Source organism: Syngnathus leptorhynchus, chromosome 1 (genome assembly GCF_054491065.1).
Source record: "Syngnathus leptorhynchus isolate UIUO chromosome 1, UIUO_Slep, whole genome shotgun sequence".
Taxonomy (NCBI): Eukaryota; Metazoa; Chordata; class Actinopteri; order Syngnathiformes; family Syngnathidae; genus Syngnathus; species Syngnathus leptorhynchus.
Genome location: NC_141195.1, coordinates 25,429,644 through 25,455,930, shown reverse-complemented (window position 1 = coordinate 25,455,930; position 26,287 = coordinate 25,429,644). Strand labels below are relative to the sequence as shown.

At 46.9% G+C, this 26,287-nt stretch overlaps 3 protein-coding genes across 4 annotated transcripts in view; all 3 read right to left on the bottom strand.

Annotated features, from left to right (window-relative positions):
• agap1 (ArfGAP with GTPase domain, ankyrin repeat and PH domain 1) overlaps positions 1–17,672 on the bottom strand; it is a 35,569-nt gene extending 17,897 nt beyond the window's left edge. Inside the window, exons 1-9 of the mRNA XM_085923406.1 lie at positions 13,844–17,672; positions 8,813–8,871; positions 8,641–8,728; positions 6,804–6,889; positions 6,580–6,721; positions 5,653–5,787; positions 3,850–3,977; positions 2,988–3,143; positions 2,821–2,913 (exon numbers count right to left, since the gene is read on the bottom strand). Of these exons, the coding sequence (XP_085779532.1) occupies positions 2,821–2,913; positions 2,988–3,143; positions 3,850–3,977; positions 5,653–5,787; positions 6,580–6,721; positions 6,804–6,889; positions 8,641–8,728; positions 8,813–8,871; positions 13,844–14,936 (1,980 nt within the window). The 5' untranslated portion in view covers positions 14,937–17,672. The remainder of the gene's footprint in view (positions 1–2,820; positions 2,914–2,987; positions 3,144–3,849; positions 3,978–5,652; positions 5,788–6,579; positions 6,722–6,803; positions 6,890–8,640; positions 8,729–8,812; positions 8,872–13,843) is intronic.
• Positions 17,673–18,977: 1,305 nt separating this feature from the next.
• LOC147063052 (uncharacterized) lies at positions 18,978–21,743 on the bottom strand. Of its 2 annotated transcripts, none has more exons than XM_085923798.1 (5): positions 21,548–21,743; positions 21,229–21,418; positions 20,809–20,932; positions 20,550–20,737; positions 18,978–19,429 (listed from the first exon to the last, which is right to left on the bottom strand). In XM_085923798.1, exons 1-5 carry the CDS (start codon positions 21,560–21,562, stop codon positions 19,326–19,328), a joined length of 621 nt encoding a protein of 206 aa, XP_085779924.1. In that variant the 5' UTR covers positions 21,563–21,743; the 3' UTR covers positions 18,978–19,325. The 2 variants fall into 2 exon arrangements, with proteins under 2 accessions (XP_085779924.1, XP_085780008.1); XM_085923882.1 differs by having other exon boundaries at positions 18,978–19,311; positions 21,548–21,742.
• Positions 21,744–22,800: 1,057 nt separating this feature from the next.
• Positions 22,801–25,442, bottom strand: LOC147063051 (ras-related protein O-RAL-like). Its single transcript, XM_085915065.1, has 5 exons — positions 25,156–25,442; positions 24,124–24,255; positions 23,845–24,053; positions 23,431–23,605; positions 22,801–23,232 (listed from the first exon to the last, which is right to left on the bottom strand). Exons 2-5 carry the CDS (start codon positions 24,235–24,237, stop codon positions 23,125–23,127), a joined length of 606 nt encoding a protein of 201 aa, XP_085771191.1. The 5' UTR covers positions 24,238–24,255; positions 25,156–25,442; the 3' UTR covers positions 22,801–23,124.
• Between the last annotated feature and the right edge of the window lie 845 nt (positions 25,443–26,287).

The window sequence follows — 26,287 nt, the reverse complement described above, 5'->3', positions numbered from 1 at the left end:
TGTGCTAAAAACAGATTTAGAAGATTGGTTTGACTCAGGGTCGCTTCCCCCAAATCCTTCAATTTGACCAAGCCAAAAAGCTTACCGCAGCGGTTAGTTAGTTTTAGCGTATTAACAGACATAAAACAGCAAGCGCCTCGGGCCAACCACGGTCATCGTGCGCCGCGCCGCGCCCGTGGCAAACAAAAAGTGGAAATGAGGCGTAATGAGTATGTTCTTTGATTGACGCCCGCGTGCCACGCTTTAATTATTCCTCCGACTAAAATGGGAGCGACGCCCCCTGCAAAAATCTCATTTGCAGGGGTGAGCGCGCGTGACAAAAATGTCATCATGGCCAAAATGGCTTCGAGCAGTGACAACCTTTCACGGGGAAATGATATTTTTCGGATCCGGCGAAATGCGGATCGTGTCGCCCTCGTTAAAGCCTTGATAGCAGGTCTTTAATATTCACCGTCTTAATTAGGGCCACAGTTAATTTCATTAAATTCTTTGGCTGCTAAATGAAGCAGATTATGAGACATCTTTTATTGCCAAGCGTGAAATTACAGCCTGCGAGTCGCCAATGGCGCCCCAAACTAATGAATTACAGGGTAAATAACATCCGAATTAACCATGCAATTTAACTCCTGACAAAGCAGCGGGCGCCGAGAGGGGACGAGCGCACTTGTCAAAACCAGCCGGGCCCCGTGCTCGGCTGCCACGCGGAGAGCCAATTACGCCGCTAATCGCCTCCTTCCCAGACAGACTTTCGGCCCGTGTCGGAAAGTACGCCGCGATTAGGAACTGTCGGTGGGCGGGGTCGCCGCAATTCACCAGTACGTCCGGTGGGGGGGGGGGGGGGGGCGCTTACAGGGATTTGGGGCTAACAGTCACAACTGAAGTCAATGGACTTCCATTGGCACATCTAAAACATTCAATTGAAATATTGTTATCAGTGGGGAAATCTCCAGGCCTTCCCGTCAGCATTGTCTTCATCAGACATCATTCCTAATCATTCTTCACCGCAAGGCGCACAGGACTTAACGTTGACTGACACTAGTTTGCTTTTTTCATCCTGCTCCTGTCATTATGATTTCAGGTCATGTCGTTGACCTGCAACACAATTTCCCTTCAAAAATGTCGATGTCATTTTTGGAATATTTACAGGTTCCCCTGCTATGGAAAAGCACACACCTTTTTTTTTTTTTTTATTATCATTTGAATCCTGGCACGATTGGTCAAAATCACTCATTTACCGACGGCAGCCTCGGGCTCCTTTTACGGCGTACGAGTTTGGCGGTCCGTCACGAGTTCCTCAAACTCCTCGGTAAACTCGCCTGACAAGAGACTCGAGTGAGCCGTTTGCTTTCTCTGCGCCAATTAGCGGCTAATTAGCGAAGTGGAGCAGATGTGGAGGAGTAAACAAAGCTGGATGCATGCGCTGCATTCCAGGAGAAAAAAAAATTAAAAAAAATGGCCCCACGGTTTATTATTCAGCGGGACATTTCACTCACCATTAGGTCTGCAGAAACTCATAGCGGAAGAATATTTCACCACACATCATTTTGCCAACAGTTGAAGGAAAACAGCAATCAGAAATACGATCTTTTTTTTTTTTTTTTCCCCGACTAGTTATTTGGAGTCGAAGATCTGACCTCCCTGCGGCTGAGCGGCGATAGCGTGACCAAAACGACCTCATCCACTAATACGCGGTGTCCTACGGATAAATGTGCATGTTTAAAAAAAAAAAAAGCCTAGTGCGTAAACATAATAGGTGCGCGGGACCAATTAGGCCCGACTGTTCCTGTTCCTGTGACCCGAGCACCGCAAACGGGTATTTTTAATGAGCGAGCTCTTCTTTGAGAAGAAGGCGGGCTGAAGCGCCGTCACCTCGAGTGGCCCGAAGTGGCTCTAATGAGATCAGGAGTGCTGACAGGTAAGCTCTCCCGGTTCAAACTCCCACAAACACCGCACGCCTCATCCCATTGATTTCCTCTCTAATCTTGGTGACTGACAGCTCCTGCGAGGGCGCCCGATCGAGCCGTTTCGTTTGACCTCCCGGGCGAACGCGCGGCGGGACACCACGGAGAGAAACGTAGATCCTGACATCAAGCGCCCGCTTTCATTTCCACGGGGATAATGACGGACGCACGCGACATTTGTTTTACACCGGACGCGGCGGACTCCTCTTCGAATCGAGTCACGTGTTCACGGCACTCCGACTCAAATGAACGCCACCAAAAATCTGGACTCTGCACACCGAGCCGCATTTTGACGTGACGGGTTCCCAAAAAGACGGCGGGAACGCCATCCGGAGGCAATTAGCGACGCCTCCGCTGCCGTCTCGCCCGCGCTCTCTCTCTCTCTCTCTCTCTCTCCCCCGGTGAGACGGCCCCTAATCAGAGATGCAATTTGTTCATTAAGAGATTACAAACGAGGCTGCGGCGCCGACACGAGGGTCGTGATTAGCGCTCGCTAATTGCCTGATACGCTGGTCGGGAGGAAAGCCCGCCGTGGCCGCGACGGCCGCAAATTAAGCGGCAATTCCGCCGCTCCCCCTCGCCGTGGCGGCGGCTCGCTGGCGCTTCCCTTCCCTTCCTCTGGCGCCTTTCTTCCTTGAAAAAGGCTACGGCGGGCGCCAAAGCGCTCAGCTGCAGATGAGAGGCCAAAGGATGCAAAGGAAGCAGCTTGAAGTGCTACACGGCGGCGTCAAGTGGGGGAACAGAGGGAGGGGCGGCGCCCGTCTCCTAATGATGCGCTCGGAGAAGCCCGGCGCTCTAATTGATGTCAAGTGTGTGTGATTTCACTCTTAATGAAGAGCTCGCAGACAGGAAGTCTTACCTGTTTGATGGGGATGGCTCGCCCGCTGCCGATGCTGTCGGCGCGAGCCTCCAGCCCTTTTTTATCCTTGTCCGTCTCGCTGGTCTTCCTCGACTGTGGAAGAGAGACGGGCGAGGATGATCATTGGCGAACGGGGACCGCGCCGAGCCGAGCGCACGCAAACTGACGGTGAAGAGGTTGGAGCGACGCTTGGACTGCTTGCGGACGGGCGTGGGCGTATTGGTGCTCTGCGGGACGTCGATGCGCAGCTCCTTCTGGCTGGTGCTGGGCGTGGACGGCACCGACGACGAGTAGTCGCTCAAACTGCCGCCGCCGTTACTTGTCTGAAACGAGCAGACGTTCGGAAAGTCGCTTTGGACCGTTACGCAGAGCATCGCCGTGTCAGTTTGTTAGAAACAGCGGGTGAAAAAACAAAAAAAAATTCTCAGTAAATATATTTCTAAGGGCGCTATGGAATTTCCACCAGATGACGGTAACAACCCATGCAATCCATGGCTACAAAAAAATCGGACAGTAGATGTTTAGAAATTAGCTTATATGTAATAGGACAAGTCCACATCCAAAATAGTAAGTACACCACCACAATTTCATTATTCATCTTTTTTTTTTTGTGAAAACTGCAATTAATGCAGCACTTCAATCTCTCATGTAGATTGACTTTTATTCTTTCTTCTCAAATTCAAATACTTCTTGGTTGAAATGACTTGGGCTGTCAAAATCCAATTAGAATTATTTTTACACTCCACAATTAAAAATTGGCATAATCGTATGAAAAATTAATTTGGATACGCATAAATATGCACAATGTTTGTTTATAAATGGAAAGTATTCTTAAATGAATATAGTACATTTTCATAGTTCTATTTTTTTTTTTTTATATATATACATTTGGTCCATTAAGGAACTTACATAATTATCCCGTTTCAAACAAGCGTACCAAAAAAAATAAACAATCGTTTGGATAATCAAGAAACCAAAATAATCACGATTCATATGTTTTTGATGACTTGTGGAAAAAGCCTCACTGACCTGGTTGACCGGGACGTTGGGCACCTGCGTGGTGCAGATGGACGAGTGACTCGGCGAGTTTGGGAGCGATTTGCACGGGCCTATGGACAGCTGCTGCTTCTTCCGGGAGGCCACGATCTTCTGAGCGACTGCAATACAAAACGTCATCGATACTTTTTATATCGATGTTTGACCTCGGCTGTGAAAGTAAAGCCAGTCCGTCTCTGCGGCAAAAGAAAAGCCGTGAACATATTTCCACTTCATCAGCAAAACCAGACGAAAAAGTTGAACACGGCGAACGTGGGCCAACGCTGCACAAGCTCGCTCGAAAGGAGCAAACTTGATCGACTCTGATCCAATCAACGCAGACGATTGTTTTAATTGAACTCGTTAAAGTCGCTTGATGAGGAGCCCAATCGTAAACATTTACCTCCCGCTGACACGAGGCGAGCCAAGGGCAGACGCGGCAAAGCAAGTTTCGCTCGCTATTATGACTTGTCGAGTTTTTCTGACGTATTTTCCAATGGACGAGACAAAAATGTCCAGATGTAATGTTAAGCGGGGGGTTTTTTTTTTTTTTTGCCTTACACGTGCACATATTATAAAAATGACTTCCCACTTTAAGAAGAGTTATTATAAGGATGCGCTAAACATTGAAGTTAATAATGAACAATTTATCCCTCTCCATCAATCACAACCCTGATGCGAGAGGCGAGCGCTTGCTCTTATCAGATTTATGGCCGAATGTCACATAAAGATGGTGGTGGGGCTGGTGGGCGGGGTCGCTGATTCCGCACTCTGGAGAGTTCAACTGCGACGGGAGACATTTCATGCCTAAAAATATCCGCTTCTAATCAACACTTGCACAAGTTGCGCCAGTAAAAGACAAAAAACAACAACACACAATTAGAAAAACAAGGCGTGCAACTTTTGTTGTCATGGTCGACTTCTCCTAATGGCTAGCACATGTGTAGCCTGCAGGTGAACTTCACGTGGGTATGAACATTAGCGAGTGCTCATCTCAGCTTGTTAGAGAGTGTGAACGATGTGCTCGCCTTCCACACTCTGACAGATGAGGAAGAAGCCACAGACACAGTGTGTGTGTGTGTGTGTGTGTGTGTTCGTGTGCGCATTTGAGGCTCATGTCGCCGTAATTAGGCTAATTAAATTAGCACGCTGATGGACGAGGACCACGGCGTAGTCAACCTCGCCCCTGCCCCCTCCTTCCCTCACGCAGAGGTCACTTCTCCCAACCGGACGAGGCTTCACTTCTCATTACGTCACGACGGAAAACAAATAAGCCAGTCTGCAAAGCGTTAGGCAAATGAAAAATGACAAAATCTTTCAAATATGACGCAGTGGCTGCCATGGCAACAAGACGGATGCAATTTGTCTCTCATTCATCCATGTTGATTTGTAATTTTGAGACTCGCACACATAAGCAGGTGAGCACGTTGATCTCGCAAATAGCTTCTTTAACAGTTTTTTAGGTGCACAGTCACAGCAATTGCAAGCGTAAGTTTTAGTGAGAATCAGGATGTACGGACGCGGCAGATACGGGCCACGGAATAGTCGCCCGCCGCCATATCTGGACCTTTAATGGGTCGGCGTTTTATGAATCCGCCCGGGGAAGGCTCTCGTCTGCAGCGCCCCTCCTTGCCTCGCTCCCCTCGCTATGATAAAACTTAATTGCTGTTCGGTTAGAGCTAAATAGCTGAGCGGGTCAATTTCCCCCCTAATTGACGGGCGATTAAGAGTTGGCGAATGTGCGGCGGGGGAATGTGACCTTCCCACAAGACTGGACTCTGCAATCAAGATTCTCACCGTCCTGGAAGACTCGCTCCACGTTGAGGCCGTAGGTGGCGCACGTTTCGTAGTAGGTGCAGCGCTTCAGGTCGTTGGACAGTCTTCTGGCCCGGCTATCGTCAATCACCCTCGGGTTGGATGAGCTGATGGCGTCTGTGGAAAACACCTTTGATATCAGCAAATTGATTCAAACTCAAAAATCCATTCATGGTCTTTGTCACGAACGCAATAATAGCCAACATCTAGCCACTGTTTAATCAATGCCTAAGCCACAGTCTAGTCGATTTAAGATGCAGCACAATTTGTTATGTGGCGCCATCTGCTGGCGAAAGTGAGAGCTAAGAATCAACTGGACTGCAGCAATTTTTCTCTGAGATGACCAACCAACCACACAGAACATTCTTCTCAACCAATATGAAATATAAAAAAAAAAAGGTCTGCAACTTGGCCCAAATCTTCAAAACTCCTCAATGTAATAAAAACGTCCGTCTCCATGACACATAATTAATCATTTTAACTGTGCATTTTCTTTGAGTTGACTTTGGAAATTATTTGAAAGATAGTTTCCCCCCCCAATTCAAACAAATAAAAGGGCTCTGACATTCTTCAGTCAAGATACTCAAAAGAAAATGAATTGATCATCCATTTCACTTGTCTCTACAGGGGTCACGGGTGTGCTGGTAGGGTGTGATCATTATTCATTTCAAAAGGGGAGATGGATGAAATACAAATGGAAATTTATTTTAATTGGGAAAAATGATTAGATATATGAATAAACTGAGTTACGATCTTGATTGGGGAACGCAATAGGCCAAGCTAACGCTGTAATGTACTGCTTGGTGCCCTTTGTGTAGCTACAAGAACTCTCCACTAGGTGGCAGCAATGCGCCACAAAAATATAAATGCAACGCGTTTGTGGATTCATTATTTGTGTTCGTTTCAGACCTTGCGTGCCAACTAAGACCAAGGGCAGGTCGGCAGCGTTCCTGTAGTTGGCAAGACGGTTGAAGTAATGATAAACGGTCTGGAAGCTGCTCTCATCCTCCAGACTGAAGACAAAGATGACTGCATCTACCCACAGAGCAAACTGCAGATGGAAAAAAAAAAAAAGCCAATGAACAATGTGGCTCATCACATCGTGGACAGATGACACAAAGTCACAAAGTTACCTGTGCCTCCGGTGGGCCCCCTTCATCCCTGATGAGCAGCAGGTGACTCTGCCCATCAACCACCATCTCCTTCTTAAAACGTCCACCTAAAAGAAGCATTTTGCGCGTGACATCATCAGACTAGTCATCATCCGTTGAGCCAACTGGGCTACTATATCAGCTACTTTAGTTAGAATGATACTATTGGATGGATGAAATTCTAATCGGGAGATGTTTGGCTAGGCCAAATCCTCGGATGTCGATGATAGATTATGAATGCTGACGGAAAGATTACTTCTATCATTCATGACGGCTGATGATGATGAGACGGGGACCGAGAGCAAACTAAGAGGGCGGTCGTATCATCCCGACGAGTTGAGCTTGGGGTTCGGTGTTGTTCGTTTTACACCTAGATCGTTTGCCTTAAAGAACCAATTCACGAGGTGATCGAATGGAATCCAAGCTGTTCTCGTCAGGCTGCTGCAACCGTGTTGAACATAAGAGGAAGGAGAAGAGGAGGATAGTTACCTGCATCCACGTCAGCTAGTATACCGAGAAGCAAGAAGAAGACACAGAGGAGGAGAAAAAAAAACAACAACAACACAGGTGAAAGGTGAAGAGAACAAATCTTCCACCTTTAGGCTGGCTAGCAAGAAGTTGGGGAGTGATGCATTCAAATGAAAAGCTTATTGGCCACCTTCTAAAAATGAGGAAGCACCACGTGTTTCCATTTGTAAATTCAGCTCGCTTCCAAATGTGCAATTTATTTGCACACGCTTGGCTTGGCGCTGAAAAGAGGCTCAAACGGCTGCGCACGCCGCTCGGCCGCCATACTTTGTTGTCTGAGCGTCCGTGAACACAGCGCGGAGCCGAGCCGAGCCGCTACTGCTTTGCCGGCAGCCTCAGAATAGTTCTGGTTAGCGGCTTTGTGGCGCTGCGGTTGCTGCGCCGTTCCAAAGCCGCCGCCGTCCGTCTCAGCTCTGAATCAATGGGCATGGGAATGGAGACGCATATTTTTAGGCTCCAGGAATTTGAAAACAACACACAAAGTGCTTTTGGCCCGCCACACGACAGCGCAGCAACAGTTTGAAGCGGCGCGCTCGCCAATCAAATCCATCAAATTTTCATCAGAGAGAAAAATGTGTTGCCTACTCAATAAGAGTTGGGGGGCATCTTTGAGACAAATGTTTTCTTAGGGGCGGAGTCTACAATGAAGAACGATTGCGATTGGGTGCCCACCTTTTGGTAGATTACGGCTCTTCTGCTTTGACTAAACATTTTTTCATACACGGTTGAAGACAAAAAGCTAACACAGATGTGGACAGACTTGAGCTGTCGGAGGAGTACAAAGGAGACTGGAAGTGGCCATCAGAAACGAGAAAGTTTACAGCAAAATATCCCCAGGTTTTGGCCAGCGGCTGATCCGTGCTCTCATCGAAAGAAATAAAAACAGTTACGGTCAAAAAAAGCTTTAGACCTCCAGCTGGCGAGCCCAAATTACGAGCTGTGAGATATAAATCAGTTGATCTCATACATAAATGCGAAACTAAATCTTCCACAATAAAAGCCTTTTGTCGTTATTATCCTGTGAACGTTTTGAAAAGTTTCTGACGAGCATAATTTCCGGACTACGGCTAAATGTAGACTTAAAAACAAACACAAACATATTTTAGGCTACTCTTTGCAAGGTATTGATGAAAGATTTTGTCTTCCAAGCCTCCCACCAAATTCATCAAATGAATGCTATGAAGATTCCGTACGAGAGTGTACTCAACCACTTTTGCTAATTTCATAGGTCAGATGTGGTTCATGAATAAGAGTCATAAATAAACAAATTGCAGAACTTATCCCTTTGTACCTTCGGGTGACTCCTCCTGGACGTACGTTCCCGTCAGGTATCTGTGGACCAAGGCTGACTTCCCGCTGGCCAGGTTCCCCACAATGCCCTGTTAGCGAGAGCACCTTTTTTTCTCAATAAAGAGGAAAGGTCACACATTTGGGCGGGAGTTGTGTCGGGCGGGGCAGCTCACCACTTTGAGTTCCGGCACAGAGCGACTCAGAGTCCACTCCTGGCTGTTCACAAATGCATCTGAACCAGACAAAAAAAAATAAAAAATACATTCAGCATTTTTTGAAGCACTCGATTGAATCACTAGCGTCAAGGCATCTTTTTTTTTTGTGGATGGACTCGCACACCACCACCAACTTCACGTTGTCCTAAGCGGAGCATTGTGCTTCAACATTCTGCCAATCTTTCCATGAAAATAAATGACGACAAATCGCAAAATTAAACCTCGCCTCTTAACGCGGAACTAAATATAACTGTGGAAAAATACATTTGAGCGTAACCTAGACTAAAGCGAGCAGATTTGATGTAAACTTGCGTTTTGTCAATGGAAAGCGAACACAAGGCTATTGAGATCAGATTTGTACAATCTCGACTTTATTTTTGGAACAGAGAAGGGCTCCTTTCATTTACCATGTTGAATGGAACTTTTGCGGATATTCGGGGACTCGGCTGCATTTTTTTTTATTTTGGACTGATGAGCAATGTATAAGTTTATATGCAATGTTTTTGTGCTTCAAATCATTTTTGTTTGACCTAAAATATTTTTCTACTTTGAAATAATTTTTTTTGGAACGTCAGACTATCTTTTTTTGAATTTTGCATGTGTGTCTACTTAAAGAGAAAACGTTGGTCCACATGCACAAAGTAGGCCAGTAGGCCGCAGCCCTTCCAGACCTCCTCACTAATTCATTAGCCGCAATCTGCGAGATGTGCTAAAAGCCCTCCAGGTACTGAAGAAGCTGGCCCGGCTTGCACTCTCAAGTCGTGCGACCATTCCAGGAAATATCTAGAACATGCCCTGACCTACAAATATCCATCATTTGTGGAGTGCTTCACGCCAAGATGCTTTGAGACGTCAAACTTGTAACGCTACACCAAACCTTCGCTACCCACTAGAAAGAGGGGGGGGGGGGCGGCCTGAGCTCTTGGATTTTGTGGAACGATTCGATTCGGGAATTAGATTCTTATGATATCAAAACATATTCCAATATATTCAAAAGTGGAACCAATCGATTCAGTTCCACTGGTTTGAAGTCAAAAGCCATGTTCCCATTCAAATGGTTTTCCCGCCCCTCACGACGACTGCGGCCAAGTTTCCACACGGTCATCTTTATCAGTCTGGACGGAATCCAGGAGAATCCAAACACATAGGAGGACATTGTAGAGGTTTCCACAGATGCCCGCTCGCTGCCAGGCAGGATGTTGATTCAGCTGTTTCCTGTTTTTAGGGACATTTGCATTGATGTCTTCTCATTTTAGCATTCAAGAGGACATATTTTGGCCCGCAACCATTTTAATCTTGATGTCTGAATTTTTTGGGTGGCATTTTCCAAAAATGTAAATAAAACTAGAATTGGCAATTTCTGGAGAAATTGCGTGTGAAGGCGAAGGCACTTCACACTATTGTGGGACTCGAAATGATGATTAAATGACATAAAATTGGTAAATTGATGATTAAATAAAATAAAAATGTTAAATTAATGATGATGATGAAAATAATTATTAAAGTGATGTGTTAAAATTGAATGAATGAAAAAAAAATATTGGTCAAGCCGGATTCGAACTCGCACGGGAACAGCGCTCGTGCTTCAAATTCCAGTCTCTTCTTACTGAGCTAAACAGCGGCTTAGTGTTGCTGTGGTGGAATGATGATATTAAACGAGAAATAAAAATGGTACATGCCGTTAAAACGGTAAAATGATGTTTTTAACTTAAAATTAAATGAAAAACTAAATGAATGATGAAAATAATTGTTAAAATGTGTTAAAATTGAATGAATGAAGAATTAATGAATAAAAAAATTATGTCCAACCGGGACTCGAACTCGCTCGCGGACGTGGCTCGTGTTCTTAGGATCATTGTCTTCTTTCTGAGCTAAACAGCGGCTTAGTGTTGCTGCGGTGGAATGGTGATATTAAACAAGAAATAAAAACGGTAAATGCCGTTAAAACGGTAAAATGATGTTTTTAACTTAAAATTAAATGAATAACTAAATGAATGAATGGAAAATAAATAAATAAAAAATAAAAGAGTTAAATAAACGAGTTAAGGAAAGAAATCATGAAAAAAGTTGTCAGATGTCAAAATTTGAACTCACTCCTGAACGTCGCTCGTGTCTAATGTGCCATTAAGAATGAATGGGGGATTTTAAGGCACAAATTTGCTAATTATGCAAAAACGGTAAATGTTATGAACAAATAAAATACTAGCAGTCATGCCGTGAATTTTTGGAACGTGTGAAAGTTGGAATGGAGTGAATCGGTTAAAGCATGTGGGAGTAGTTAGGTGTCAAAAAAGTGGGAGGAATAAAGTAGGATAATAATAAGAAGAAGAAAAATAAAGTAGAATAACAATAGTGTGAAGGCCTTCGCCTTCACACTAACAACACACTTCAGATCTAGCAGAACCAAATCTTGTGCGAAATTTTATGGGGATGCAGACAGGTCATGCCAAATGATTGACCTTTTCATAAGAGCTCGCAACATCAATGGTCGAATCAAACTTGGAGCTGTACAATAGCGTTTATAAAGCGAACCCCTAGTCCCAAATCTGATCTGTCCAGATGACTTGAAAATAGAAAATGAAACAAAGTGGCACGACAATTGCGGCCCAGTGCGTCGTCGTGAGCCGAGAGCGTCTCGAGTCCATTGACGAGAAACAACAACAAAGAGGCTGCTCGGTGTGAATTTTGAAAAAAGCAATTGGGAGGACTCGGTGGGATGTCAAGAAACAGCTCCTATGCATAAATCCCGACTGACCTACATATCATGGCGACGCTCACCAGATCCACCCCCCCCTTCCCCCCCACCAGCTTTGCACGCACACAGCTGGCACCACGCTAGCCGTTTTCATTTCATGCCGAATCAAAGCGAGCCACCGTGACACATTGGCCGGCTGCTAACCGGGTTGAATATGCAAATGGCGCCGAGGGTGTAAAGCAATGTTTATCTGTTTTTCCTCTCGAGGGCGGACGCAGAGAAGAAGGGAGAGTGACGCCTCACCTGGCGGATTTCAGCTTGATATACAGTAAGAGCTTTAAGCAGCAGGGGGTGGGGGGATTTCTGGCCTGGCCTGGCCACCACTACGTAGACAAAAACAAAGTGGACAGACGCAAATAAACGTATTATGGAATGGAAGCGGCTAAAGGCGCCTTAATGACGCCGCCGCCGCGTTCAAGTGCTTTGACGTGTTGCAGGTCCTCCCTGTCCAAAGTTCTTCCTTCAAAGAATGAATACAGAATTGTTTGATCATTCTTTCAATTAGAAGCATGCTAAAATGAATTTTACAGGGCCTGCAAATGGCACCCGCTCCATAGTTTGAACAAAGCCGCTCAACGCCATCTAAGCCTCACGTACGCTCACCACAAGGTCTAATTTGGTCCTGAAGAGGACGTGGTGGCGAGGGGGAGGAGGGTGACCAACACAGACATACCCCTCACACTCTTTGACCTCCACACAACCTCTGGCAAGCCACTTGATAACTGCGGCCGGCAGATGGCTAATTGGCAGCCAAGTAGGGAAGAGCGAGCGAGCCGTTGCGCGTCCATATCTGTAATCGAGCAAACCGTGGGAATTCCAGAAGCGGGAAGGCCGGCCCGGACGCATACGGCGTGACGCAACCAAACTGGACGCAAGCAATCGTCAATAAAACTGCAATGCCTGAAGTTCTTATCTGGAAACAACCATTTGTGTATGATTTTTGTTGACATGGCGCAATTGTAGCTAAAAGAAAACCGGCCGGCCATGTGGCTGATTTAGTCATTGACAGAGACTCTCCGCCCTTTGCTTCTTTGTCACAGATATTCGGAATAAAATCACCTACTACTCCCGGAAAACAAAACGATAGCGGGGAGATGAAGAAGGGAAGCACGCCTCCATCTTTCTGATCAGATGTGTGTGCATGTGCGCCTCACGTTACTTCTGCATGGCTGTGGATGTAGGTCACACACACAACATACTGTATGGACACACCAATGGGGTCAGTACAGTGCAGGGCAGGGCAGGGCAGGGCAGGGCAGGGCGCTCGCCCGCCGCTCAAACATTTATCCCACTAAAATGCTTTTGTGGAGAATATGGACCCTTTGGAGCATTGGGGAAACTTGCCAGATTTCCTGTCAGGGTTCATCAAGCCCGTTGGGAAGATTTTGAGGTCGGGGGTTGACAGAGTTGCACACGCCAGCAGAGTGACACTCAAGTGTCACATTCTCTCAACTTAGTGTCTTTTTCTGCTTTCCACGTCAAAGTGGCCGCCCCGAGGCAGTCGGGTCCCGTGACATCGGGCGGGGAGGTCAACGGTCCACTTTGGCCACGTCTTGCCAAAGCTACTTTTGGGACAACAATTCTTTCCACTGTCGCTCAGTGAATGAAGGACAAACATTTTGCTCCTATTTTCGATTCGACAAAGTCATTTGGAAGATCTAATATGACACGCGTGTCGAAATCCTGCCACTTGAGAGCAAAAGAAGGGAACCGTGTGACTTGAAGCGTGCACACACACACACACTGTAAATCAACAACACATGGCGGCGAGCTGCTTCCTGTCACCAGCGATGTTTTCTGCTCGCCATTTGGCAGACAGAAGGTCTCTCGGAATTCTACTTTTTGCTTCTGAACGAGGAAGCGGCTTTTCATCTCGCCTCGACCCGATGATGCTTAACACAGATTTGACTTTCTCGAGATGCCCAAACATGGCTTCAAATGCAAAGCGTCCCCTTCTGGGCTCTTCCTCTTCCCTCATGACCTCATTTTTGCTATTTGAGTTTATTTCCACTTGTGTCTGGAAAATGCCGGTTATCTCAACGTTGTCACCTCCTCACGTGCACAGACGCTCGCTCACACTCTTCAAGCTGGGCCGCCCGTGTTTGCACTTGAGATATGAACTACACGTAGCTCCAAGTAATGAAAGGCAAACAGCGGGCGGCTTCAAGCAAACATCACCCACCTGTCCTAAACAAACCCCCCCCCAAACACACACAAACAAAATGCTTGTTTACCGCCTGGGCTTCCATTCACACTCTCTGTGCTGGATTGCAAAGGAGCGGTTCTGTGGCGGAGGGAACGGACCGCGCCGGGGCTTCCCACCGGCGTCCAGGTACCGGTCCCGTCCCTGCGGGAGAAGATGCCGCTGAAGAAGCGGAGCAGCCTCCTCTCAGCGGAGCGTCCTCCTCTCCGAAGCGCCGCCCCGTCCTCGTGCTGGGCCAGAACCTGGAGGTCACTGTTGTCCAGCGTGCGATTCTTCCCGCCGTGCGCACTCTCCCAGCAGCTGAGCTCAAACACGGGGTCCGTTTTGTTCAGGATGGCACCGACTTCCAGCGTTCGGCTTTTCTCCATGGTGCCGAGGCGAGGGCGGGCGGCGGGGCTCTGGAACTCGGCGTCCTTCGGGCTGGCGGATTCCAGATGGCGGTCTACGCGGGCAGAAGTGTTTTGGTGTTTGTCCTTCATTAGCGCTTGCAAACGCGGCCGCTCGCTGCCTGTCCAGTGTCGAAAGCTGAAGCTGCGGCGCAGCAGGCCGGCGGGTTCCCGCTGAGGTGCTGTCTCTGCTGTCCCGTTTGGAGGTGACGTTCCGTTTAGGTGTGGCGTCGTCTCGCCTTGGTCTAATGACTCAGGGCTCTTCTCCAAACTCTTTGACTTGAAGAGTCGCTTCATCTTCATCACGCCGCTACTCACCACGTTCCCAGGAGAATCGGTTCTAGCACAAATGTTCTCCTCAAGTCTGGGGGGAGATTCCTGCCAACTCGTTTTTTTCTTTGTCATTTGGAGCTGCTGCTTGCGAGCCAGTTTAAGCCTCCCCAGCTCCAGCTGGCCGGTGCTATACGTCCTGAAGTTCCTCATGTGGCTTTGCGATGACAAATCATCAGATTCATCCTCCACTTCTTGCACTTGTTCTAGCAGGCCACTGCGCTGGGCCTCCAGTGAGGCTTGATGCCTGAAGGCCCTCACCATCCCCACTTTTGGCTTGTCCGATGCGTCGCGTCCCTCCTCCAATGTCTCCTTCTTCACTAGCGTGAGGGAGATGCGATACACCGTCTTCCTCTGAGCCGTCCCTCTCTCCATCCCTTCAGTACAGTTCCCATCCAGAAGGAACATGGCCGAATTGCCAAGTCCTGTCTCAGAAACTCAGCACATCTTCGACAAAGTCTCCGTGAAAATAACTCACATGGTTAAACCATCAGTGTGCACATTTCCTCAACACGTTCAACTAGTTGAACAGCACCAGCGATGAGAATTATTGAGTGACTTTCCGGTCATCCAAAGGCGCAAAAAGAGGACAGGAAATACATTCCGCCTTCATCCCCATAGAATTCACTTGGCTGCGCAAACACTCCAAAAAAAAAAAAAAAAAAGGGTGGAGGAAGGAAGGAAGGGAAAAAAAAGAAACAGCGTGCAGGTGTCCTCGCCTACGGCAGCTCGCAGCTCCACCTTCTTTCGTTGAGTGTCGCGCTGTCAAAGCCGCGCAATTCCAAAAGTCGAAGCTCAACGTATTTCTTCCCCGGTGCGGTGCGGTGCGGTGCGAAGGCGTCTGGTGCCACCGTGCGCGCGCGCGCCTGCATCCCCCGCTGCGCTTTTCACCTCCACTCGGCCGTCATTGTCATTGAAATCAGCTTGATCTCAAGACGAGGGCCACCGTCAACCCTTCGCAACCGTCCCGATGCTGTCGCCTCCATTGCATTCAGCTGTGCGCGCGCGCGCACGAGCGCCCGCGCGTACACGCAGCGGCGCAGATAAAACATGGCACGGATCTTCCGAGCAGCATTATCAGTGAGCTCGATTTAGCCATCTTTGTTTGATTCTCTCCCCGCAAATAAGCGCTTTCCATTAACGATGAAATAAAATAGCATGAGCGATTTGTTCCGATATCCTGGAGTGATTTTGTTTCCTGCTGAGGCTGAGCGATTTGCTCTTTGGCCGCAGTCCATTTCCCTGAAATCCATTTCGGGTTTGACTTTGTGCTGTCAATGAAGTTTGTCAGCAACGCCCGGAGCAAGCAGCCTGCCTTGCTTGCTTGCAACTGAGCGACTCAATGAATGAATTACTCATTTGGCAGAGATGAGGGAGGGACATGGGGACAGGGAAAAAAAACGTGTTCAAGTTTCATTAAAAATGAGTAATTATGCAGTACTACAACATATGCTGGGGCATAAGTTGTTTGGTGTTATTTGTGACCAAAAACAAAAACGGTGCCTGTTGTGTGCAGCCATGAATCGGCTTCCCTATTTCCAACAGTTCTGTTGTTTCTTATTTGCACTTTCCACCCACTTGTTGTTCTTTGCATTGATCTTAACTGTTTGTAAAATAACAGCACTTCAGCCATGTTGGAGCAGGTGAGTCATCTCATTCCTTGTGAGGTTCTCTAACCATGTCAAAATATGTTCCATCTGCAAGGTCACCTTCAAGGTGCAACTTGAAACTGGGATGCCGTGAACGTTCTCCCCAGTTCACCGATTCCACCTCTTATTTTTCACCGTGTCACGCACACCTGAAATCATCTCCCTCCCCCATATTGCCACACCCCCTAGAGACAGTAAAACTGGGTCAGTCAGTCAGTCAGCGATGGGAAGAGGGGGAGGGCAGGTTGGGGAGTATCTATTGCTGCCAGGAAGAAGCTCATCAACACCAGTGCCATCAAAACGAAACAACAAAAACCCCAATCAACTCAATGAGAGGAAGAATCACATTCCCACATTAGCAGCCGTCAATTTGCATAGAAGAAGAGAATCAAGGCTGTCGCCCAACCAGTTTAGACGCGGGGAAATTGCCATGGTAACCAGCCGCCCGCTTTGGCTGCTAACTGCACCAAGAGAATCTCTGTCAAATGTAACTGTCGACCTTCATGAGCATCCTCTGCTCCACCGAGGCTTCATGAAAGCTTTGAGGTCAAATTGTGGTTGACGTTTCACAGCTGATCTGGAGTTACGTTGCTCTCCGAGATGGGAGCAAGCGACAAGCTCCGGCAACGACAAGAGCACAAATACAACAAATACATTAGTAATGTGTGTGACCTACATTTTGTGGCCCACATCTTCTCTCAGCTCACCACCAGAACCCCCCACAGAGTTCACTGGCTTGAATGCTTGTAGGTTCTTACAATTCTCTTTTCATTGACTTCATTAAAAAAAAAAATCTTCCAACAAGTATGAAGCTCACATCATTTCCATCTCCAGCGACTATTACATTCACGTCTCGTTTGTTGATTGTGCTTTCTTCTCACCCAGAGAAGATCATTGGAACATTTGACCTTGTCACTTTGAAACTAGAATATTCTGCAATTTACAGGATACACAACTCATCCTCAGAAGAATACAAGTTTACAATTATTGTTCTATTGCGGTTCACTTGGGAGGTTAAACGCAACATCTCCTCGTGCTATATAAATCAACGTCTCAGGCAGCAAATGTTACTCACTGCTGCCCCCTGCTGAGCATCATCCAGTAGCGCACCTCGACTCAACTATCGCCACAAGATGTCGTTGCTGGATGTAAAAGAACGCTTACTAAAAATAAACACGTCTGGAAGCAAATACACGTGGACGAACGAGGGCACAGTGACCAGAATGAAAAGGAAAAAAGGCTGCAGTCTGGCATGTTTGGAGTGTAAACATTCCATTAAAGACGCACGGCACTAAACCATTATGAATGAAATCGGAAATATTCGCAAGAACTATAGTCCGAAGTAAAATAAGTCTTGTACAGTGACCCAAGAGAACAAATGTCAGGTTCTCAAGTTAGAGACACTACCTGGTGCTCATGTTTATGTTTCATTCAAACTGCTTGTGTCTTCTCCCAATTTGAGGGAAATCTCGTCTTTCCACATTTTCTGTTCTGTCCACAATGCTTGGTCGTTGGAGGCGTGGCTCCAGGGATCAGATGACAGATGATCAAAAATACAGCGAGCGCACCATCTATTTTGTCGTGCCCTCGGAATGTGAAGTGAGTGCTGGTTATCCCCTATAGTGCCTTCAGTGGCGTGATGGTCATTTCAACCACAGAAAATGACTGTGCAAAAAATGATTTGCTTGCACGGGACAAATGTCTGATTTGTCGTGCAAAAAACGTTACAACACGGATGGACATCAAGTGCTGTTTGCATTTCTTTTGGCAAAACTCTTTCGATATTCTAAGCAATATTAGAATATTGGACGCTATCCTAACGAGCAGTTAAAATCGCCTTAAAAATACCGAGGGAGGGCAGAGTACATTTAGGTCAGATCGGTATCCGTGTCGTGGTATCGGAGCTTTTTTTTTTCCAGTCGCCCGCCGCCATCACAGGAAGATACGGGAGCGTTGTTGCGCCGAGGACAGGAAGTCTATTTTAATACCCGCGTGCGATCCGTGTGGGACTAGCCTCTGCTATTGTTTGGGTCGGTGTCCGGTGCTTCCTTTTGCTTGGGGAGCGTTTGGAGAACAGGGAAGCCGACTGCAGCTGCCAACATGACGCATATAATCGTCAGGACGGCAAAAGTCAGCGCACGTGGTGACCAATAGACGCTGCCAGTCTATGAACGGAGTGTGAAGTCAAACACTTGAGACGCGCATGTAGTTAACCGAAGGTGGCGAGCCGCAAAAGCCGCGTGAAAGTGCTCTTCGGACGCGGCGATGTCCCGCTTTGGACAGTTGCGTCTGAAAAGGACACGCGAGCGGTAATGGAGATACTAATCGGCTTGTGTCATGTTTGTTTTTGTTTGCTCTTGTCGAGTGGCGCTCGCTCGCACTGCCCGCTCAAATGTGCTGATTGAGGCCATTAGGTGCTTCTATGGTTACGGCGTCAGCTCATGAGCCAGGCCGAGGGCTCTTTGTGGCTTCCGTTTGACCTTTGGCTTCCGTTTGTTTCATTTATCCTGAAAACATGATAGATGATCCATCACGGATCAGGTGGGCGCCTTTCTGTTTGACCATCAGGAGAGAAGACACTATGGACAGATACGACTGGGAAGATAAAGAGAGTCAAATAAAGAAATCATCTCGATTGTTTGATTTATTGTGTGATATTGCTTAGCTGTTGTTTTTTTTAATCACTAAGCAATAGCAAATAAACAAAAAATAATTGGGGAAAATTTGATTTTTGTCACGAATAAAATGTATTCGATTAATCGACGCGATAATCAATAGAATCATTGATTCTAAAAATATTTTATTGTGACAGACCAAGTTTTCTTTTTTTTGTCACTGAAATGTCTCATACTCCAAAATGTCTGATATGATTACATTTTGATTTGCAGTAAACTATTTCAGCAATCAGAACGAGAAAAGGCATTCATCAAGATCTCTGCGGAATATTTCGCACAATTTATTTCATCTGGTTTCACTATAACGGGCGATATCGGCAAAGTGGGATGGGTAGTTTGCAAAAATCGATCACGTCCATCGTTCGTCGGCAACTAGTCGACGTCCATTAAAGTACTGTCGACTTCAACCGATTGGAATTCCTTCGAGTGTAGATGCTACCACCTGTCGACGGTGGACGTCTGGAGGCGGCGGGTCATGGTCGTTCATTGTCACGCAAAACAAGAAGATAGAAAGAAAGGAAAATGTCACTTAAGCTTAGGCCCCTCATCTTTGGAAGGGGGTCGAGGGATTTGTCATCTTAAAGAAGAAGAGACAAAGACTCAAGACTCAGCAGGGTGTCTGGAACGACACAGATTGGACAGTGGGGGACCTCGGCGGCACCCCTCCAAGCACGTTAGCATGTTGCTAAAACAACAAACACGCACCGACAGTAAACACTTCAACATGCATAATCTCCCTCATACTGGTGTGAAGCTCCGCTTGGCAACGAGCGTCTGGCGGGCGGATTAAGGAAAAGGAAAAGTGGTGTTTGCCGCTAATCCCGACTCTCTGTGACTCGCCATCAATTGGTGACAAGAGTGAGTGACCTCTGACCTCGGTTTAACCTACAGGTTTAACTACATGCTGCCGGGTTTGATGACTTCACGAGTGACAAAGTCGGACTTGAAATGCCCATCGACACGTTCCCGCCGCCGCCGCGGCCGCGATTTGATGCCCATTAGAATCCTCTCGTCACGAGCACTTACTGGGCTTTATGCACAGAGATGGGCCTGCAGGGCACCAGATGATGATGATGCGCAGAAAGTACACAAGCACTTAACTGAGAGGGGAATTGAATGTCTGCGCTTGGCCCTAATCTGCATGGGGGTGGGGTTGAAATTGCATTAGGCACAAAAGGTGCAGATATTTCAGCCACTACGTTACGTAAGCAAAGTCGATTTTTCCCTTATGCTCCGACGTTCACTCAAACATTACGGTAGACAACAAACGAAGCAGCGTTTAACGGTCCTCGTGCAGAAATGAGGAAGACCAATCAGTACATGGACATGACTCACAGGACATGTCTACATGTTGCTACAAACAAGTGCGGCAGTATTTGCAGAAAACGTGAGCGAGCTCCACTGAACCATCCAAGGCATGATGATATGAACGGAGAATATGCATTGTACATCAGATCCAGAATGACCTCCCATATGCAGTTCAACCCATTTTGACGGTTCAAAATTTCCCGTAAATCTCCTTTCCCTTTCTTGCATTTCAACATCACGCCCGAGCGACGACTGAACCTTTCTCACGTTCGTGACAGACATCCCTAGCTCCTCACATGGCCAGGACATCCCACAGAGCAACCCGACTTCCAAAGCGTTGATCCAACAATTCCAAAAGAGCTTTTTCAAAAACCTTGGCGCGATCCTACCTTCTATGGCGATGACATGCTCCCGGATCTGGGTCTGAAGCAAGGGCTCGTCCACTCGCTCCAGCAGCTCGTAGATGGAGTAGATGTTGGGATGGACGGACTCGAACCTCTGGATCTCGGCCCGGATGGCGGCCGAATTGGCAAGATGCTGCTGGTAATTCATCGCTGATGGGACGTTTGGCGAACAACTGAAAAGGTGGAGACAAATTGTATCAACATGTCTCCAATTCCTAATCGTCATGACCCCGATGGTACTCACAGCCACTGAGCAGTGCCGTAGCTACTGGCCGCTGCGGGCACTCGGTCCCCGCCGTCTCCCGGCTCCTGACTCGGGGGCGCTGACAGATGTGCAGCAGCCTGAGCAGGACTTCTCCATGTCTCGACTGCCAGAGGAGGAAAGGAGGAGGACAGCGGTACCGATTTATAGAGTTCAAAAGAAGATTCCAGAGCCACATGCAGTCATGACAATTACTCCACAACGGCCTTGCTGCTAGCGGGCTACGGTAGCTGCTAGCCGGACCCCGGCTAAAGCTAAATAGCTAGCCGTGGCTTCTCAATTTGGGGGAGCGCTCAAAAAAAAAAAAAAAATGTCACTTTGGACAACAGCAAACACGAGTGTGGCTCATATTTTGCCGACACAAAACATCTGGTTTGTGAACAGCTGGTTGGTGGCTCCTACCCGGAGCGGTTCGTTGGCGCCTGCTTCCTCCCGAGCCTCGTCTTGTTTGCCTCCGCCACCCGAAGCTCAGTCTCGGGAACGCGCTTGCCGAAAACACTCCAGTTTCCTTGGAAGCGATCAGTTGGCCAGCTTTGTTGGGTTCTGTTGGGCCGCCGTCCCGTCCCGTGCACCGAGGTCCATCCCCGGTAGACTGGATCCACAGCACAAACGAAGGAGGAACAACCGTTACTCACCACAATGTGCTTCCTGCTAGTGTGGCCCGTTTCAAAATAAACGTCCGAGCGTAAATCGCGTAGAGTCATTTCAAAACACAACTCACAGATATCAGACTCATCACCCAGCCTTGGAAAAGTCCCGTTGGCGCCGTTACAGCTCTCCATGTAGGGCCATTCCAACAACATCAGTCGTTGGACATGCTCATTGGGGAATAGCGAGCGGTCTTCTTCCTTGGAGACGAGCGACAACATCCACTTGTCCACTTCCACTGGGATTCGTGTGCTACGTCATATCCTTTACAACATGAGTAAAGGTGTTGTCATATCACCAGAGAGGGCAAAAGCAGTTAAGTCCAAGTGCAGATCTTTGTTTTGGAAAAGAAAATCGAATCAATGCTTCCTGGTTTCCATTCCTTCATGCTCCCTATTTTCTTTTCTTCCACCTTATTAGGACCCGCACGCTTGACTTAAGCAAGATAGCTCTGACTTGAAAACAGGACAGCCGCAATTTATTGACCCGCCTCTTGCGTCTGCAAGTGTTAAATGTATTGAAGTGGACTCTGTGGACGTGGCCCCTTCCACACATCTCAGTTACGCCTCTGTGAAGTTGGCAAATTGCTGGGTCGCTTTTTGTGTCTACAATAGATCACATCGTTGACTTCCATGCACTTGGCACGCAATCAAATGCCATTCACAATAGAAGCCTGCGGATGAATAAAATGCCGCTCACCTTTTCCGCACATGCACACATGAAACATGCAGGTGGCATGCAGGTGGCTGGTATGTGCTGACTTTCAGCTTTTATTACAAAATAGGGGATGACACAAAGCAGACAAAAATCTCCCTAGTGTCTATTGTGTGCATGCTGGCATTTGTTCTCCATCCAGAAAGTCCAGCAGTAAAATGTCTACAATGCCGCGTTTCTTCCTCCCACCCTGTGTCTCGTCGAACATTCGCCTTCTCAGAGAATCAAGTGTGTCTTTGTAAGTGTGTGTTTTGGACAGTCACGATAAAGTCCGGGACTCTCCAGCGACACTGTATTAATAAAGAAACTGCGACCCCTGGTGTTGGTACCGGGAAACAACGTTCTGAGATGCTACGTAGAATATTGTTTTTTTGTTATGTTTTTTTTTCCTTGAGACAAACTACACGGCATGGTTGTCGAGGAAGAAGAGGACTGAAGCATTATTACTCATACTGAGAGAAGACAGGCAAGAAAAACAGGAGAGAGTGTGGCTTCTAAGAACTAAACAACTGTTTGAAAAGAGTAATGCCCGTGTTGAGGATTCATTCATCATTGTTTTCAAGAGGGGGGGGCATCACGGCTGACCAATGACAACTGCTTGAAAATACAAAAGACAAGTGAGGTTCTTTTATTATCAAATCATGTTTTTTTCCCATGTTGTGTCTGTAGTGAACACGTAGATTGATCCCGGCGTGTTTAGAAGGTGAGCGCTGAAGCGTGGGGAGAATGTCAAATCTGTTCATGATCAAAAGGCGTGAAAGTGAGCAGAAACCAAACAAGCAAGCAAGCAAATGTCCACACACAGGTCAACGGTTTTGGATAACCACAATCGTAAGCTGTGTTCGCTCGGACGCCAAAAACTGGCCACGTGGATTGAGAGGAGCCGGCTGGGTGATTGTCGGCCGTCAGCAGCATTTCCGCTCTGTATGGAGCGCGTTAAAGAATGCAGCAGCGCTTTTTCTTCTTCTTTCCACTTGGCCCATTTTTGTCCATGCCCTCTGCCATTTTCTTCATGCGCACCTCACGCATCAAGTCGAAGAAGACCTGAGAGAAAGCCAGGATGATCAGAGAGCCGTAATTGCTTCATTTTCAGTGGATATTTGCTCTTGATGTTACACTCAAGACTTCCCAGATGGTGGAGTTCTTGATGTTACCGATGGTGAAATGAGGCAAAATAGTAAAGACAAAATGACAAAAGCCCACCCAAAGAGCAAAAAGTGACTTGAACTTTTGCGACCCTACCTTATCCACGTTGGCTCTTGTCTTAGCTGAAGTCTCCACATACTGAACGCGCCACTCGTTGACTTTTTCCATCACCTCCTCAACAGTGACTTTTCGCCGCTCCTCCAGGTCCGACTTATTCCCCACCAGCAGCATGGGAATGCTTTCCTCTTCCTTCACGCGCAGAATCTGTTCCCTACGGAAAGCAGCCAATCAAATGACTTGTTTGTGTTCTTCAGCAAATGGCAAAATGGCCGCCCACTCAGGTGGATTAAAAATGGATACATTTTGTTTCTTAACTCATGTCACACAAATTAATCTGTTTTGACTAGTGGGGGCATATACAAATGTTATGTGTGTCAATCATAATCGGAGTCAATCCTTTGTTGCGCTTGTTAACCAAGTATTTGTCCTTGGCTGAAAAGGTGAGCACACCTCAACTCTGCCGTGGCCACAAAGGACTCGTATTCTGTGATGGAAAAAACCAGCAGGAATCCCTCTCCGCTGCGGAAGTAGTTGTCCCTGATTGCGGCGTAGTCCTCCTGCCCCGCCGTGTCCAGAATGTCAATCTGGACATCCTCTCCGTCTAGGACCACCTTCTTCCTGTAGCTGTCGGCCTTGGTGGGCTCGTAATCTTCCACAAACTGCGAACAAAACATCGTGATGGAAAAGACACGCGTGGCAAAGTGGGAAACGGGAGCGTGGCGATCTTACCTCGTCGTACATGAATTGCAGCGTGAGGGCGGATTTCCCCACGCCGCCGCTGCCCACCATGATCACCTTGTGGAGCGCCAGAGACGTCTGGTTCTTGTTTTTACTCGAGGCCATGACACCTCACAGCGACACCTGCGCAGACCAGTGCATCCAAAGCATCGCACAGCCATTTAGAGAAGTGTTTATCAACATTTATCGAGTCCATGTCTAAATTTAGGATGCACCTAAAGTGCACTTGAGTGTTTGCAGTTCCACTTTATTTAACCTACTGTCAACATTTCAATGCAATGTCCAATTGTCAATACCATGAGCTGATTTCTAAGTGGCCCAATTGCAACAAGAGGTTTTTGGGCCTTGCGGGTTTCTTTGATGTCTATTTCTGTGACTCTTCTAGTCTCTCTCTGGCGTTAGAAATGAATGAGGAAAAAATGCTCAAGACGTGTTCTTCATTATTTAGTGAGCTGATTATCTCTTTTAAACTATTGCACTAAGTCATGAATATATGTCCCAGTAATATTCGTACAATATGAACTACAATATTGGCTCCGGCCGCGATATTTAATGATACAATGATCAATTATAATTGAGTCAATCGAACGCCAAATGAGTTCATAAAACGAGAGTGAATAGCAGCAATCGAGTTGAAATAAGTGTCAGCCGTCACATTGAAAAATGCTAAGAGGCAGAATGAACGAACGTCTAAGAAAACAATGTGTATTGTTGGAGTTACTCAAACACAAGCAATTCAAAATGTGTGAGCAAACTGACAGCCAATCAACGAGTTTCGACAAGCCCCCAAATACTTTTTACACGTTCCCGCCCTCAAATGAAAGGTCAACTCTGATTGGATCTAAGCCTTTCTAAGTACGCCCCCGAGACAGACGATTGGCCGAGGCCAGTGACGCTCACGTGACATGCTGGTGCCGATAGCGCATTCTCCCTCAGGGAGAACCAGTTGAGTACAAACGACATTACGGCTTGTCCGCAAAGCGAAACACGAGTGAACTGTAACAAAAACGCCAGCAAACTCACCTGTTAGTACTTCTTTCACTTGTTTGCAAAGTTGCCCGCCATACAGCGTAGGGATAGAAAATCAAGTTGGACGAGCAGCCGACTTTTGGTGCCCCACCTTGTGTTGTGGCCGGAGCAGCCAAAGATGGAAAAGCGACAAGAGGGCTAACGCTTCACAGCTCAAAACGTTACTGCGAGAGCGGAGACTGTTGACTGTAAATGGATCAACATGCCACCGCGTTCACGGCCTCACGTTTCATCACTAGGAATTTTACACCCAAAGTCAGACTTTTTCAAAGAAATGTGGTTCCCTTTCTATATTTTACAAGTCTGGGAAAGGTACACAGAGTGACACATCTTTTTGTCGTAAAAAAAAGAGAAAAACTTTGACAGGATATGACGTCGCATGACGCACTGAGGTGTTCATTGAGATTTCTCTTCTTAAAATAAACACATTTTTCACACTTTGTCGAGGGAAACGCAGATTGATATAGTAGTTATATTGCTTATCAATAAACATTCGTCTTTGGATTGTTTTGAGGCATCACGTTCAAGGATTTACATGTTACATTTCTTGAGAAATGATACTGAGAGCACCATGAGTTGAATGTTTGGGTGATTAAGAGCTAGCGCTGCAGTTACAATAGACTCGCCAAAAGGTGGCACTGTCGCACCACTAGTTTAATTCAGGTTCTACTTCTGATGAATTATGCAAGTATCAGAGATACGTTGATCAAATTTCACTTCTCAAACGACTCTTGATTGTCTTTCAAAAAGAAATGTTGAATACAAATGTAGGACCCCCAGTTAACTCAAGTAAAAACAATACACTTGTGCTGTGAGTTAGGGGCTCTAAAAACTGGAAACACACGAGTTTGTTTTGCATTTGACCAAAGTGAATCATTGTTTTGAAGTGTCTGGGAGAAGACTATGGTTGGACATAATCTACAGCACAAAGGTAATCGTGAAAAGACTGACGTTGCGCGGCACTATCACTCGTCGGATGACTTTTGCCTGCCTGAACGATAGGGCAACACAGACGGGTCAAGTCAGTCATTGTTCCGAGGATTAAAAAAAAAAAAAAAGAATTGCGAGGAACTTGTGCACCGCTCTTGTTTCACGTGAGGTTCAAGTGAAACGTGAGGAATCATTG